The sequence below is a fragment of the Globicephala melas genome, chromosome 14, assembly GCF_963455315.2.
Source record: "Globicephala melas chromosome 14, mGloMel1.2, whole genome shotgun sequence".
Taxonomy (NCBI): Eukaryota; Metazoa; Chordata; class Mammalia; order Artiodactyla; family Delphinidae; genus Globicephala; species Globicephala melas.
In genome coordinates, this window is record NC_083327.1 from 17,484,344 (window position 1) to 17,499,712 (window position 15,369).

The window sequence follows — 15,369 nt, forward strand, 5'->3', positions numbered from 1 at the left end:
TCCATGTGATTAAAAATTGGTATTTCTATACAGCAGAATTTCTAGACTAATAATTTACACTGGATATTTTCAGTGTGCTTGGTTTCCTTTTTATATATAATATTAGTAGAAAATATAAAGCTTTTAGAAATGTTCTATCACAGTCTATAAAAATTCAGGAAATGTTTCAGAGAAAGTAGTAGGAAAATATGGTAAAGACGGGGAAATATAGGGAAAGTTAAAGTTGATGTTGGCTTTCTCTATATAGAAGCTATGTTTATCTTGCAGAATTCCAGTGCCCAATTTAGTGGATAGCTGGGCATCATTGTTGATACTTCTGAAAGACTCCATACAATTGAGCCTTCCAGCCCCAGGGCAGTTTCTTATACTTGGGTAAGCAATTTCACTTAAAAATATGATTTCAAATAAATGAATAATGTTCATTGTCTGATTGCTGAATAACATGTTTTGGGTGACTGTGTGACGTCTACCTTCTCATAGGATTCTCAAAGGTACAGAACTAGATGTATAATATGAGGCCAGTAAAAGAAAAGGGGGGGGCGGGGGAGGATTCGGAGGGAACATTGTGTGTTTATACACGTGGAAAATGTAAATGTGCTAACATAAAGCTGTTGCAGCCTTAGTCACGTAGGAGAAAGTGTGGGATTGGAAGGGGTGAGGGTGAGTAGGACGGCTGAAGGGGAACTTCTAGAGGAGGGTCATTTGAGTTCAGGGCCCTAAACATAAAAAGATTTGGAAGAGTCATTTTCTCTCTGTCATGTTGTTTCCTGATCTATGTTAATAATGTGTGTGATTATTTGATAAATTCCAGTCACCCTTAACTGCATGCACCATGATGTCCTAGGCAATGTCTGTCTTTTGCTCTCCATTATTCTTGGTTCATAATATGTCCCTAAGAAGTATTTGCTCAGTGAATGGAGGTGGTAGGAGCAGAAAGCCTTTGTGGAACAGGAAGGGGAAGGGTACACTGGGCAAGGTACCTTGTCTCGTTTGGCTATGAAGTAGGGCACAGCAGTGGAATGGTGGGTGGATGAAAAGGGAGATGGGAGCTAGAAGGGGGAAGGATTTTGCATTTTCATTAAGAAGTTTGGCCTTGGGAAGGGAGTGGGAGTGATGGCAGGTTTTGAGATGGGTCATGACTGGCAAATTAATAGTAGAATGGATCAGAGGGAAAAGAAGATAGACTAGGAATTGTTTCTCGTGGGAGGTAGCAGGTTTGTGTGCTGTGGATGGTGGGATTGAAATCACAGGACAACAAAAGAAGGAAAGTGGGCCAGCAAAGGAGGTAGAAAAGCAAACACTGAAACATCGGAAAGTTAGAAGAAAACAGGCATATTCAATGTTCTAGAAGCAAAGAGAATTTAAGAGGGCTTGGCTAACCCCTTCAGAAAGATTAAGGAAGATGATATATAATAAAGAGGCTGTATGTATTGATGATTTGGAGAGGATTGGTGATTTAGGAGAGAGGAGTTTGGTGAGACGATAAGCACAGCAAGGGTTAGAGTGAGAAAGTAAGTGTGGATTATTCTTTGAATGTGTGATTATGAGAAGAAAGAGAACTGGCAAGGTAGCAGGAGGAAATGTGATTTGAAAGTCATCATTAATGGTAAGGATGACCTGAGGATGTTGAGTAGTGAACAACAAAGACTCTTCCTGGATTCAAATCCCAGCTCCTTTACTTCTTTGCTGTATGGCCTTGGGCAGGTTATTAACCTCTCCATCTGTAAAATGGAGACGATAATAGGGCCTCCCTCATAAAGTTGTTACGAGGATTAAATGAATTAATATTTGTTAAATTCCTAGAATAGTGCCTGGCCGATGATAAGTGTCATATAAGAGGAGAGTGCTAGACAGAAGATTGTAGAGAGTGGGGGGCTCCTTGATAGCACCAGATTCCAGAGACAGCTGGGAGGGGATGGAGCCCAGGGAATGGCAGGTGTAAGAGTGAGAAAGAAGGCTGCATTTTTTAAATCAATTAATTTATTTATTTGGTTGTGCTAGGTCTTAGTTGCGGCAGGCGGGCTCCTTAGTTGCAGCACGCGCGTGGGATCTAGTTCCCTGACCAGGGATCAAACCCGGGCCCCCTGCATTGGGAGCGCGGAGTCTTAACCACTACACCACCAGGGAAGTCCTGCTGCATTTTCTCTAAGACTTTGCTACTCAGAGGTTGATCCTTCAGCCAGCAGCACTGGAATCGCCTGGGAGCTTGTTAGAAATGCAGAGTCGCAGTCTCCGCCCCAGACCACCCGAATCAGAATCTGCCTTTTAACAAGTCTCAAGTGATTTGAGTATACCCTAAAGTTTGAAAAGGACTGCTTAAGACAGAAGAGGGGAAGGAAAGGGAATACACTTTTCTCCAACCTGGGTTACATTACCTCACACAGTCCACATGTTTTCACGCTGAATGGATGTAAATTCAACCAAGTGCAAAGAACTTCAACCTTCTGTTCAACCCCTGTAGCTCTGATGGTATTTTTATTTTTGGCTGCATTGGGTCTTCGTTGCTGTGCACGAGCTTTCTCTAGTTCAGGAGAGTGGGGGCCACTCTTTGTCGCGGTGCGCGGGTTTCTCATTGCAGTGGCTTCTCTTGTTGTGGAGCACGGGCTCTAGAGCGCAGGCTCAGTAGCTGTGGCTCATGGGCTTAGTTGCCCCGCGGCATGTGGGATCTTCCCGGACCAGGGCTCGAGCCTGTGTCCCCTGCATCGGCAGGTGGACTCAACCACTGCACCACCAGGGAAGCCCTCTGATGGTGATTTTAAATGGGTAGTTGTCAGGATCTATATACACAGACTTAGCTTCTCTGTTGTCCTTAAGAAAACTGGTGATTCTGGTTTGGCAACCAGAGGTCTAGAAAATTTTGAAGTGGAGGGGAGGGAAAGTGAGGGCTCTTTAGTAAAATGGCCTCAAGTGTTCTGGTAAATGTAGGAGTGTAGTCTTCCACCAGGAAGCAGAGAAGGGGTGGAGAGACAGTGGTGAGAGCTGGAGGAGAGTAGATCAGCCTGCAGAAGCTGAGTAACACAGGGAGCCCAACCCGGCCACAGTGAGCTAGCAATCCTCAAGAGCGTCAGGGGTCACGATGATCCCTAGACCCTCGTGCTGTCTATTCTCTAAACCAAAAAGCTGAAGGAGTTTTAGACACTGAACGTGTAATGAAAAGAGCAGTGGACTCAGTGTCTGCAATTCCTGGATCAAAGATTAAGATAACGAGCGTGTGTGATAATTTTTAGTGATGACCGATAACGGTAAACACCGGAACTCAAACAACGTTCTCGTGAAGATTTCTGATTCTTATCTTCTGATCTCTAGTTCTAACCCTCATCTCTGGCACCCTGGGTACATCAGTAAACTTCTCCAAGACTATTTTCCCGTCTGTCAAGAATAACAGTACCTGCCTTACCTACCTCTGAATTGTTCTAAGGCTCAAAGAGGGAATATATGGACAGTTCTTTGAATCATCACCAAATATCCCGCTGGCTGATTTCATTAAAAATTAAGGCCATCGGGGCTTCCCTGGTGGCTCAGTGGTTGGGGGTCCGCCTGCCGATGCAGGGGACACGGGTTCGTGCCCCGGTCCGGGAAGATCGCACATGCCGCAGAGTGGCTGGGCCTGTGAGCCATGGCCGCTGAGCCTGCACGTCCGGAGCCTGTGCTCCGCAACGGAGAGGCCACAGCAGTGAGAGGCCCGCGTACCGCAAAAAAAAAAAAAAAAAAAAAAAAAATTAAGGCCATCTATTATGACTTGTACCTTCTCCCCCACAAGATTTACTGTTTCCTCACCTGTTTTTTAATTCCTTTCTTGTTTCTTGGATAATGAACGATCCTACCTCCTTCTCAACGTGTGTTATCTTCTGAGTGTTTAAATTAAAAGTTGGACATTTTCAGTTATACTAGAAAATTCCCTTTTTAAATTTCTGATGGCTTATTTTTTCCCCCAGCCATTCCACTGATCCTTTAAAAATTCCTAATTATAAAATACAAATTGATATGATTGCTCTTCAGTATCACTTTTCATATTAGTTTGGAAATAATTATACATATAATTTACCTTAATAAAAGCAAGTCAAGGTAAATATTGAGTGGAATTTTAGCAAACAATGGAAATGGATTTTTTTCCATTCATGAAGTATTTTTAATCTTTTATACCTGTCTGCTGTACACACTCACACACACACATACACACACACACAAGAAACCATTTTTATATTACAATTTAAGATTGGTGGGATTTGGGGTATTTTTAAAATTTTTTGTTGCTGTATAAAACACATACAACTCCACAAGTTATTATGAAGTGAATATACCAACTGTTCAACCACAAACCTAAATTAAGAAATAAGACATCATATGTCCCCTCAGGTCCCCTCCCAATTACTGTCCTTTCCCTTCACCCCAAGATAAACCACTGTTCTGACTTCTAACAACACAGATAAATTTTGTCTTGTTTTGAATAATAATTATATATATTTTCTTTTGTGTCTACTTCTTTCACACAACATATGTTTATAAAATTTATCCACGTAATTTCATGTAGGTATAATTTATTCCTTTTCATTGCTGTTTGGTGTTTCATTGTATGAATATGCCACAATTTATCTCTTCTGTTGCTGGACATTTGGGTTCTTTCCTGTTTTGGATTTTACAAATAATGCTGTTATAGACATCCTTGTACAGGTCTTTCATGCATATGTTTATACGTTTCACCTGAGTCATAGGATATCCATATATACACACATTCATTAAACACATAAAATAGAAATTCAGGCCACAAAACCACTTGCTCACTGTGAAAAATTAGATTGCATCATTTTCTTTACACTAATATTTCCTGTTTGTTTTTTTCTTTGGTCCTTTTAGGGTTTTGAATGAGTTTATTATGAAAAACCCTAGTTTGGAAAATAAAAAAGACCAAAGAGACCTCCAGGTAAGTCATTCTGAATTGAGAGCTGTTGCCCAAACTCTGTGTTTCTCAGTACTTCAAGTCTAACATGGGGAAGTCAGATAAGATCATCTGTGAAGTTTTGTGTGTGCGCCTGTGTACATACATAGATATAATGGGTTATCCTTGTTTCTCCAGGATGTGACTCATAAAATAGTGGATGCGATCGGTGCAATCGCAGGTTCTTCTTTGGAACAGACAACATGGCTGCGGCGAAATCTTGAAGTTAAACCTTCTCCCAAAATAATGGTAGATGGAACCAATTTGGAATCTGATGTTGAAGGTATTGATCTCAGACATTTAAGTTTATATTTGTAGGCATCTGTTCACTAAGAATTTATTGCAGTCAGCACTGTAAGTACAGTAAAATCATCTCTTTTCTTGTGTTTAGCTTTTTTCAGCGGGGGAAAAAAACCTAACCATATCTTTACCTGTCTTTTCTCCTACTTAGATATGTTATCACCTGCAATGGAAACCTCAAACATAACTCCTTCTGTATATAGTGTCCATGCATTGACATTACTCTCTGAGGTAAATAAACATTATCGGGTTTTTTCACATGAACTTTCAAGTAGACAGTTTCACAATTAAGTATTAGCAAGTAATTCTTACAGAGAAGATTTTAATTTGAAAAACTGTTTTGTACTTCAAGAAATCACTGTGTAAAATAAAGTTTTGACTTTGTATTCAGGTTAGTAGTTTGTTAAATATTAGTGATACTAACTTTAGATATTGCTCCCCCCCATGCACTGTTTTTTAAAAGTGTACTTTTTAAAAATGATAAGTGCTTTTGTTTCACAGTGTGGGAGGAAAGGGTGGAGGTGGTATAATGATGCTTGCCACTACAAAGCATTTACGGTTTACCAGTTTTATATACATCCTCTGACATGCTCTCTTTTATACCCTGTCATCAGGGCATTTTTGTTTCCCCTTCACAGATGTGGTTACAGAGAGAGATGAGCACAGTGTGACTAAGGCCAAACTGACAGAGTTGCAGCTCAATTCATGTGGTCGGGTTTTTCCCAGGCCACCTCGTAACCCAGTCAGGGGAAGGGAATACTGAGTTTCTAGTCTTAAATTTGCTGTTTACTCACTGTCACATTGGAAGGTTCTTAACCTCTCTTTTTCTCGTCTTCCCTGTCTTGGTTAGAAATAGTAAAATTTGCCCATATTTATATCCTGTAGTTATAACGGAGAAAACCATTGTGGCAGAAACCATTCATGTAAAAATGGCTTAGGGAGATTTGATTTTAGGTTTTTCTAATTTTAAGGTATTCTAGATTTTCTTACAGACTGAAAACCACCTCTAAGTGCTGTCAGTTTTAGCTCTCAGATTATACGTTCCATTTCATCTCTTAACGTTTTTTTAGGTTTTGGCTCATCTTTTGGATATGGTTTTCTACAGTGATGAAAAAGAACGGGTTATTCCTTTACTTGTAAATATCATGCATTATGTTGTGCCCTACCTCCGAAATCACAGGTACTATTACTATTTAACTAGATGTGTTAGTTAACTCATACTCTGTTAAAAATAAATTGTGTTCCTTTATTGCCATTTTTGGAATTACCACAAAATGACTTTATTTTTACCTTGAATTATCGTGATAAAAAAAAATTATTTCTCTTATAGTGCTTTCTATTTCCCATCAGTGCTTTAGGTAAATGTGACCACTTAGGTATAACGTAATATGGTGATTAAAGTTACAACCTACAGGTTAAAGTGGTTTTCCTTCCTCCTAGTGCACATAATGCCCCTAGTTATCGAGCCTGTGTCCAGCTGCTTAGCAGCCTTAGTGGGTATCAGTACACACGGAGAGCTTGGAAAAAAGAAGCCTTTGACCTCTTTATGGATCCCAGCTTCTTTCAGATGGATGCCTCTTGTGTTAATCAGTAAGTCACCTTGCTTCTATTCAACATGATAATGCACCTCACAAAGTCTGTTGAAATCAACTACCATCTGCAAAGTAGAACACTTTTTTAAATAATAATAAACAACAACAAAATCTTATTTACATATCATAATCCTTGTCTCTTTCAGTTGGAGAGCAATTATGGACAATCTGATGACACATGATAAGACGACATTTAGAGATTTGATGAGTGAGTATTGTGGGGTGACAACCTAAGCAGTGTCTTTCCTATACAGGATCCATTCGTATTTACTTTGCTCTTTTCTAGAAACTGTTGAATTAGCTCTTTGTCAACTTATACTTAGTACCCGATAGGAACATAATGTTAAAACTTAAAAAGGACAACATAGTTGATAAATAATAAGTAAAACTATTTGGCCATGTCAAATTTGTCTCCAGACTGTTTCCTCGGCACATAACATAGAACATGGCACTCAATAAGTAATCACTGAACAAAAAGACTGACATGTAGGGAGGCTAAGAAAGGCAGCAATAGGAACAAACCTAGCAAACAACTCCCTCTAAATCCTGGGGCTCTGGGGACTTCCCTGGCGGTCCGGTGGTTAAGATTCCGAGCTTCCGCTGCAGGGGGCACGAGTTCAATCCCTGGTCCGGGAACTAAGATCCCACACGCTGCATGGCTCGGCCAAAAAAGAGTCCTGGGGCTGTGTTTATCTTCTTGGAAGGAAGAAAGTGAGGGGCCAGAAAGGCCAGAATCGCTCTCTGCACCACTTCTTCTCTATCTTACTGGCTTATATATTAGGCTTCCTCATAGTATCTAATCTGGAAAAAAAAGGTTTTCTAAAAGTTTGAAAATTATTAAACTAATGACCTTAAATAGCAGTGAAGTTGGATGAATCTGTAGAATTTCTTGTCAGTTCTTAACCCAAGCTGCAGTTTCCCCCTCTGGAAAAGGGACACCGTATTCTCTCTAATCTTCACAGGTTTGTTTTAAGGTTCAGATTCATCTATTTAACAGTTATTTATTAAAAGACACAAAATGGGCCAGGCATTATGCTCACCTTAATCCAACAGATAAGATTATTTCAGACAGTAGGTAAGAAGTTGTGAAGGAAATAGGGTGATACGATAGATTTTAAATAACAGCTCAAGAGCTCATATTTGATGTGAAACTAGAGAAACCAACCACGAGAAGGCCTAGGGACAGAGTATTCCGGGGATAAGGGACAAAAATAATAAAGGTCTCAGGGTAGGAACAAGCTCGGTGAATTCAAGGAAGAGCAAGCAAGACAGTGTGCCTGCAGAAGAGGGAATGGGGGCGAGTACGAGACATGAGGATGGAGAGCTGGGTAGGCTAGGCCTGGCCAGGCCAGAAATTTTTAAAGCAATGAGAAGGATTTCGGCAGATGGCCTAAAATAATAAAGGGTTTTATAAAATGGCATTGTTAGTGATTTTACCTTCTGAAACCTACAGTTCTAAATTTTTTTCTCTCTCCACATTGCAATTCCCACCCCTTGGTCTTCTGGCTTGTATATGCTAGATCTGTTTGCCAGTCCTTCTGCCTCAGAGAGGAGTCCCAAGTCCTCTACCCTGAGGTCCTCTCTCCTGGATGTCATAGGGTCTAGACTTTATTAAAAACAAAAAACAGAATCATCTTTTCTCAAATCGTCTGATGACTATATCACAGCCTCTCACTTGCTTTTTTTTTTTTCTTCCAGCTCGTGTAGCTGTAGCTCAGAGCAGTTCACTTAATCTCTTTGCAAACCGTGATGTGGAGCTAGAGCAGAGAGCCATGCTTCTGAAGAGATTAGCATTTGCTATTTTTAGCAGTGAAATTGACCAGTATCAGAAATATCTTCCAGATATACAAGGTAAATAGTGGAAAACTGTTTTCTCTATTTTCCAAATTTTTTGGTTCCTTAGAAATTACCTTCCGTAAGTTGTAAGTTGGGGTGAAATATACCAAGCGTTGGTAGATGGAGGATGTTGAATTAGAAATTTGTTCTGTTGAAACGACAAAAATTATCACCAGTATGTAAAAGAAATCAAACACTGAATTTATAGGACTTGCCTCAACATGGTCTCCATTTTATTGTTTGGGTCAAATTTCCTAGGAATTCATGTTTGAGAATGAGGTGTAAGACTGTTTTACTGCAGACAGGCATATTAGTGGGGTTCTTTTGTTGTGGATGAGAGGTTATACACCTTTAAAGGAGGGGTCTGAAATAGAGGCGTAGCCTCTATTTTAGCTAGAAGTAGGTGGAGATCTAGAGTTTGGGGCCAGGGTTGGGGTTGTATAAGGCTCTTGATAACCTTCATCAAATGGGTTTGGTGGCTCTCTGTGTCCTGAAGGGTATCAGGGCAGTCATCAACCTGTGCCACCAGATGGCTCCATGATGGGAGTGAGCTTGCCCCAGGCAGTATTGTTTGCTGCTGAGTCAGTGTGCTTGTGCAGTAGCCAGCCTCAGCAGGCTGTGCGGGGATGGGGTTGGGGATGACAGTTGTCATCTCTTTACTGAGATTATTTCTCTCTCAGAAGATAAGTGACTCCTCCTTTTCTGACCCTTTATACCTAATGTCCAGTGTGCAACATGCACACTATTTGTCCTGTGATTTTTTTTTTAAATCGACTAGATTGGTGCTACTCAAAGTGTGATCCATGGACCAGTATCAGTCTGTTATTCCATCCATGATACGTTCAGAAATGTAGAGTAAGCATCGTAAGCCTTTACAGCAATGTGATAGAATCTGTTGAATCTAGTAATAAGAACATGGCATTGTATTTATCTTTTATTAATTTGATTTTTTCTGGTAATTCATTTTTATTATATTTTATGAAAGTATCAATCTGCAACAGACTGGAAATTATTTATAACGTTGATCATCATAGTTTGAGAAGTACTGAACTAGATTATATAGAAAAGTTTATATGAAAATGATTCTATTTTGGTATTGAAAATATACTGTATTTCTTTCAGAGAGATTGGTTGAGAGTCTCCGTTTGCCCCAGGTGCCAACTCTTCACTCTCAAGTGTTCCTGTTCTTCAGAGTGTTACTTTTAAGAATGTCTCCACAACACCTTACCTCACTCTGGCCTACCATGATCACAGAACTTGTGAGTTAATTTTAATTCAATTAGGTAATAAATCTAAATTATAAAACAATGTGACAAGCATCAACATGCTTACCGGATAAAAACTAATCTTGGAAGAGAACTGAACTCTAGTTAAGCCTGTTACTGAAAATTTGTACAGATGAAAATAGTAAAACAAGTCAGATTCTGTCTCCATACAGCTTAAACTTTGAAATATGCAACATTAGCAATTATTAGCTCCTTGCGAATCATGACCTCGTCTGATCTGGTTTAGTTCATTCTCAACTACACCAGAGTTTTAACTTTGTCATGGCTGCCAGGCCTGGTTCCTGCCTTTGGCAGCACCACCTTGAGAGTGATTAGAGATGGTTTAGCTAGATTTAGATGGCCTGACATAGGGCATGAATCACTCTTGAAGTGCAGCACTTACCCAGGTAAGCTGCTTCAGAGAGACTTTGACAAGATTTTGTAAACCCCCAAACAGTAAAACCTTCCTAAGTCCCACTACACCCGTCCGTTCCCCTCCCAAACCATACCCTGTCGCCCTCATCTGAACAACGTGGGGAGCTGGGGAAAGAGATGAGAAAGGAAAGGGACGGGAATCTGTAACTCCGAAAACCCAGCATTATAACTTCCCCACAAAGAAATTGGCTTTAATATTTTTTCCTTTTTTAATAACTGTATCTCTGTTCCATAATCACCAAATAAGACCATGCTTTCGTCTCACCTCTGCCAAATTAGTAGCAAGGCTCTGTGCTGAATTTTCAGTTTTACTTTTGGAAACTAAGTATAATTTAAAGATCCTAAAGTTGTATCCTAAAATCTGTATTTGGATTAATGAAAATATAGCCTAAAGATAACTTGAAAGAAGGTTTAAATAAACATTTGACACTTTTTTCCATGGTCTTCAGGTACAGGTATTTTTACTGATGGAGCAGGAACTCACTGCTGATGAAGACATTTCACGGTAATATGTAATTCATTTTGATTTAGTCTTGTCAGTGTGTAGTATCCTAAAATCATCCAGAACGTTACTTTACAACTAGGAGGGTATAGACACTATTTTATCTGAACACTTTGTGTATTTAGTCTGTTATTATCCAATTGATCATATTTGGATATAATACAGTTACATGTATTCCTTAGGTATTTTAGACTGAATTAAACTATCAACATGAGTGGCCTTTGGCCTCTAGACACAAATTTAGTTTAAAGCAATACTGTTTCAGCTATGTGAGCAGTATTGGTTTTAGTAGGTCAGATCTTTTTCCTGAAACATTCAGCAAAACCTATTATGGCAGATAACCTGTAACTAAGGTATACAAATGTCCATATCTTCCAGGATGATCTCCATTTAATGTACCAAAATTTGGGGTTATTTTTAGCAGAAGCAGTTTATTAATATGTGGCTAAATATAATTTATTTTTATTTAGGAATTTTTGTACAAATAAGTTTATAAATTAAAAAGTTCCTTTAACACTGTGTGTCTTAAATATATTTTACTCTTCTTTAATACTAGGTTTATAAAAGAGAATCCCCTATACTAATAACTGTGTTGATTATTATAGAAAGTTTCCCTCCCACCATCCTTGCAGAAGGACACTGGGTAGTAGGGAGGCCTCCTGAATTTACAGCTTGTATTTTTATACTTCTCGAGTATAACAAGTTATTCTCTACTATTTTTACATTCTTAAAATTTAAAGAAGAAAAATTAATTTTTGATTTGAGAACAGTAATATTAATTTAGTCATGAACTTGCTTAGCGATTACTGGTACATTTATCAGAATGATTATGAAAAATATTAGCTGGCACTTTGAGATTTTCCAGGAATTACCTGTGAGTAAGTGGGTCCAGCTGCTGACAGCACTGTCTCCTGCTTATAGGACTTCAGGCCCCTCTGTGGCTGGTCTGGAGACAACCTACACAGGAGGTAATGGCTTTTCTACTTCATATAACAGCCAGCGGTGGTTAAACCTCTATCTTTCTGCTTGCAAATTTTTGGATCTGGCTCTGGCATTGCCCTCCGAAAATCTTCCTCAGTTTCAGATGTAAGTAAAATTAAGGATATTAAATGGGTATTTTTGAAATGCATTTGCTTTGGTTGGTGACATCTAAGATAAAGTTTTTTTGTGTAAGTTGAAGTATTCATAATTTTTATTAAAATGTAATTGTTTTGGCAGGAGGATGGTAGGGCAACAGTTGTTGGAAGGTATCGGAAATGGCCGTTGTGGGTATATTAAGACTGACAGGTCATTCAGTCAACAAGTTGAGTAGGCAGCACACGTGAGGCAGCCGGATACATGACTTAAGAGCTTCAAGTCCAGTGTAGGAGACGTGCCGTTAACACACCATGGGTGTTCTGAGAGCACCTGTGCAGGATGCTGTGAGGCCACACAGCGGAGACCCCTCTGAGCTCTAGGGGTCAGAGCAGGCCTGAGGGGAGTTTTACACTGAGGAGGTGGGGTGATGGTTGGGGGAAGCAGGGGTGAAGACTTAGAGGTTGGAATGGCCCTGGTGTGTCTGCAGTGTGTCTGAAAGATCAGTATTGCTGGAGCAGCATATTGAGATATGAGGCTGGAAAGGGCCCGAGTTACATGACTTACAAGCTATATTCGAGAACTTGGACTTTAACTAAGGACAGTGGGAAGCCGCTGAAGCATGAATTTTAAGGAGTGAAGTGATGTTATCAGTCTTGTATTTTAGAAATTTTACTTTGGCTATGTAGTTTGGAGAAAGGATGGGAGGTGGGCAAGACTGGAAACAAGGAGGCTCTTCTTTCAGATGATAGTGAATTGAACTAGAAATGGCAGAGGGGAATAGGGAGAAAATTAATGTAAGTTAAATGCCTTGTTCATAAGTGCTCAAAAATATTTAATTATGATTTTTCATATTTAAATTTTTAAAATAATAGGCAAACTATATAAGATTGCTTTATCACTATGTAGCTAATTTGAGAATTTATCCACATGATCAAATATGTATTTATATAATATATAAAATTGTGTTATATTATTCTTCTGGATTGGAATATTAATAGGATAAAGAGTAAGATACCAGAATCTTTTTTCTATATTTGGATATACTTAAATCTCTAAAAATTTCTGTTGCACAAGCTTACTTTTCATTAAATTTAATGGTAAGAACTAGAAATTTTTTTACATTTATTCCAGTTCCTTTAATTTTGTTTTTCCATTTGAAAACCATATATATCCACTTCTTAATGAATTTCAGTGGTTGGGTGTCTGTTAAACTGTTGTCACTCCTGAAGAAGTTCAGAAAAGGATACTAAGCAGAATTGTAGGAAAGTGGCCAAAATTAACTAGGATGTTTATGTTCACAGAGGTAACAGAAACTACAGTCTTCATGCTCTAGGGAGAGTGTTATGCTTACAGCAGTGACCTTTCAGCTTCTGTGAGGAGAAGCAAAATGAGTTTATCCTCTTTACTTGTCAAGAATCAGAAAAGAGATAAAAATGCTGTAATATCAACTACAGTTTTTTTTCTTTTAACTACTGTCTTTTCAAAAAATCTATAAGGTAATAAAAGATAACATGGAGAATTTAATAATCTTGAAAGGGTAGTATCTTTCTGAGCATGATTTTCAAAAGTTTAAAATATTTCATAATTTAGTTACATACAATTTTTAGTCTCTGTGACTAAAAAATACCATAAAGATTGAAAGGCAGCATTGAGTTGGGAAAAGATATTTACAATGTATATGACCAAGTCTAACTTGCTTAATATGTAAAAATGGATAACACAACAGAAAAATGGGCCAATGACAGGATTAACAAATAGTTCAGAGAAAAGGAATGGCTTGTAAAACATACGAAAAGGTGCTCAGTGATACTCATAAGAGAAATCCCAATTAAAGTTACTAATAACTATCAGAATGCTGAAGATCTAAAAGTGTACTTCTTTTACCCTTAACAATAGAGACATTCTTACTCTTGTTGGAAGAGTACATTGATATTGTCTAATTTTTCTACAGAGGTTTATATTTACCAAAATTCAAAATACAGATTCTCATTAGGCCCGTAATTCTGCTGTATCCGAGGGTTTCTCCACTCACCGTCCTCTTGGACACGCATAAAAGTCAGCAGTTACGTAAGCGTATCCATTATGGCACTATTTGTAATAGCTAGAAATCGGACAGTCTAGGAGACTGGTTGAATCAGTACCTTCCAGCACTGGAGTACTATGTAACTGTTAAAAAGGATGCTGTTTTATATGATGTTATCTCCAAGATGTGTAATTAAAATAAGCAGCAATCATTTTATTTATTAAAAGAGGAGAGGGTTGCTTGTGTGACTGTGTGCTCTTTTATGCATAATAAAACTCTGAATGGGTATATATGAAACTGGCAGTATTGGTGGAGCCTGTGGTGGGAAGGGGACTACCTTTCTTTGGTTTGCCCTTTTATACTGTTTGAGTTTTTTCCATGGACAGATATTAATTTTACTTATTAAAGACAAAATTTAAAATAAATGTTGGAGATTTTTATCTATATAGTAATGAATGAGCATGGAAACATTTGTCAAGTTACGTGTGTTGTGCTCATGGAAAAAATGGTGTTGAGTACTTTCCAAATTTCATTTGTTCGTTACAAATGTTCATGTACTCATTTCAACTCTATGAAGTAGTTAATATTGTCCGTATTTACTGGTAAAGGCTCAGGTTAAGAAACATGCCCACGGTGACAGGGCTACAAGTGGCACAGCTGGTATGTGAATCTGTGTAAGTGGTGGGGTCATGATGTGTCTACGGGATTTATGTGGCCTTGTCTTAGATGGCACAGCGTGCATCTTACCAATATTGGTGTCATTCTCCTACATGTAGGTACCGATGGGCCTTTATTCCAGAAGCCTCAGATGATTCCGGTTTGGAAGTGAGAAGGCAGGGCATACATCAACGAGAATTTAAACCTTATGTAGTACGACTTGCAAAACTTCTTCGGAAAAGGGCAAAGGTACTGCATTCTTTTTAAAATTTGTTTTTGTTAAGTGTAAGAAGATAAAATTTGTAAAATATACTTATATCGTATCTTATGTGCATCTTCCACTGTGCGTCAGGCTAATTAATTACAGATCTTTACCCAAGAAAATAGTAGTGAGTTTCTTACGTTCATCAGTAGGCCTCTGTTACAAACCTTTTGTCATCTTTTCCTTGCATTCAGAAAATTTCAAAAATAAATTGTACAATCTGGGGACGATCTGGGTTGTTTTGCGAGCCCTAGTTTGTAATATGTGCTTTGAGTGCTCAGAAATTTTCCACTCTTCTGGGGTCTCCTATTCAGGCAGCAGCTCCTAAACCACATTCCACACACTCCAGAGATGGAATGGAGGACAGTGTCCTTGAAGGACATGCGGAACTTGATTTCAAATCAAGTTGTTTCTTTAGGGACTAATAAGTAAAAGAAGAGATGAAAGTTGAGTCCAGAGTTTAGGAGAGCACTTGGGTACTTTC

General features: G+C 38.7%; 1 protein-coding gene across 13 annotated transcripts in view; it reads left to right on the plus strand.

Moving 5' to 3' along the window:
- DOP1A (DOP1 leucine zipper like protein A) overlaps nt 1-15,369 on the plus strand; it is a 122,394-nt gene that overhangs the window by 91,238 nt on the left and 15,787 nt on the right. For 11 of the 13 annotated variants that reach the window (XM_060283797.1, XM_060283795.1, XM_060283796.1 and 8 more), the window contains 12 exons: nt 268-372; nt 4,855-4,921; nt 5,075-5,219; nt 5,388-5,467; nt 6,307-6,416; nt 6,677-6,826; nt 6,975-7,036; nt 8,527-8,679; nt 9,787-9,923; nt 10,814-10,869; nt 11,788-11,952; nt 14,743-14,872. In XM_060283797.1, coding sequence (XP_060139780.1) covers nt 268-372; nt 4,855-4,921; nt 5,075-5,219; nt 5,388-5,467; nt 6,307-6,416; nt 6,677-6,826; nt 6,975-7,036; nt 8,527-8,679; nt 9,787-9,923; nt 10,814-10,869; nt 11,788-11,952; nt 14,743-14,872 — 1,360 coding nt within the window. Of the gene's footprint in view, nt 1-267; nt 373-4,854; nt 4,922-5,074; nt 5,220-5,387; nt 5,468-6,306; nt 6,417-6,676; nt 6,827-6,974; nt 7,037-8,526; nt 8,680-9,786; nt 9,924-10,813; nt 10,870-11,787; nt 11,953-14,742; nt 14,873-15,369 lie in introns of those variants that run through there. The other 2 variants (XM_060283805.1, XM_070043477.1) reach the window with 1 other exon arrangement.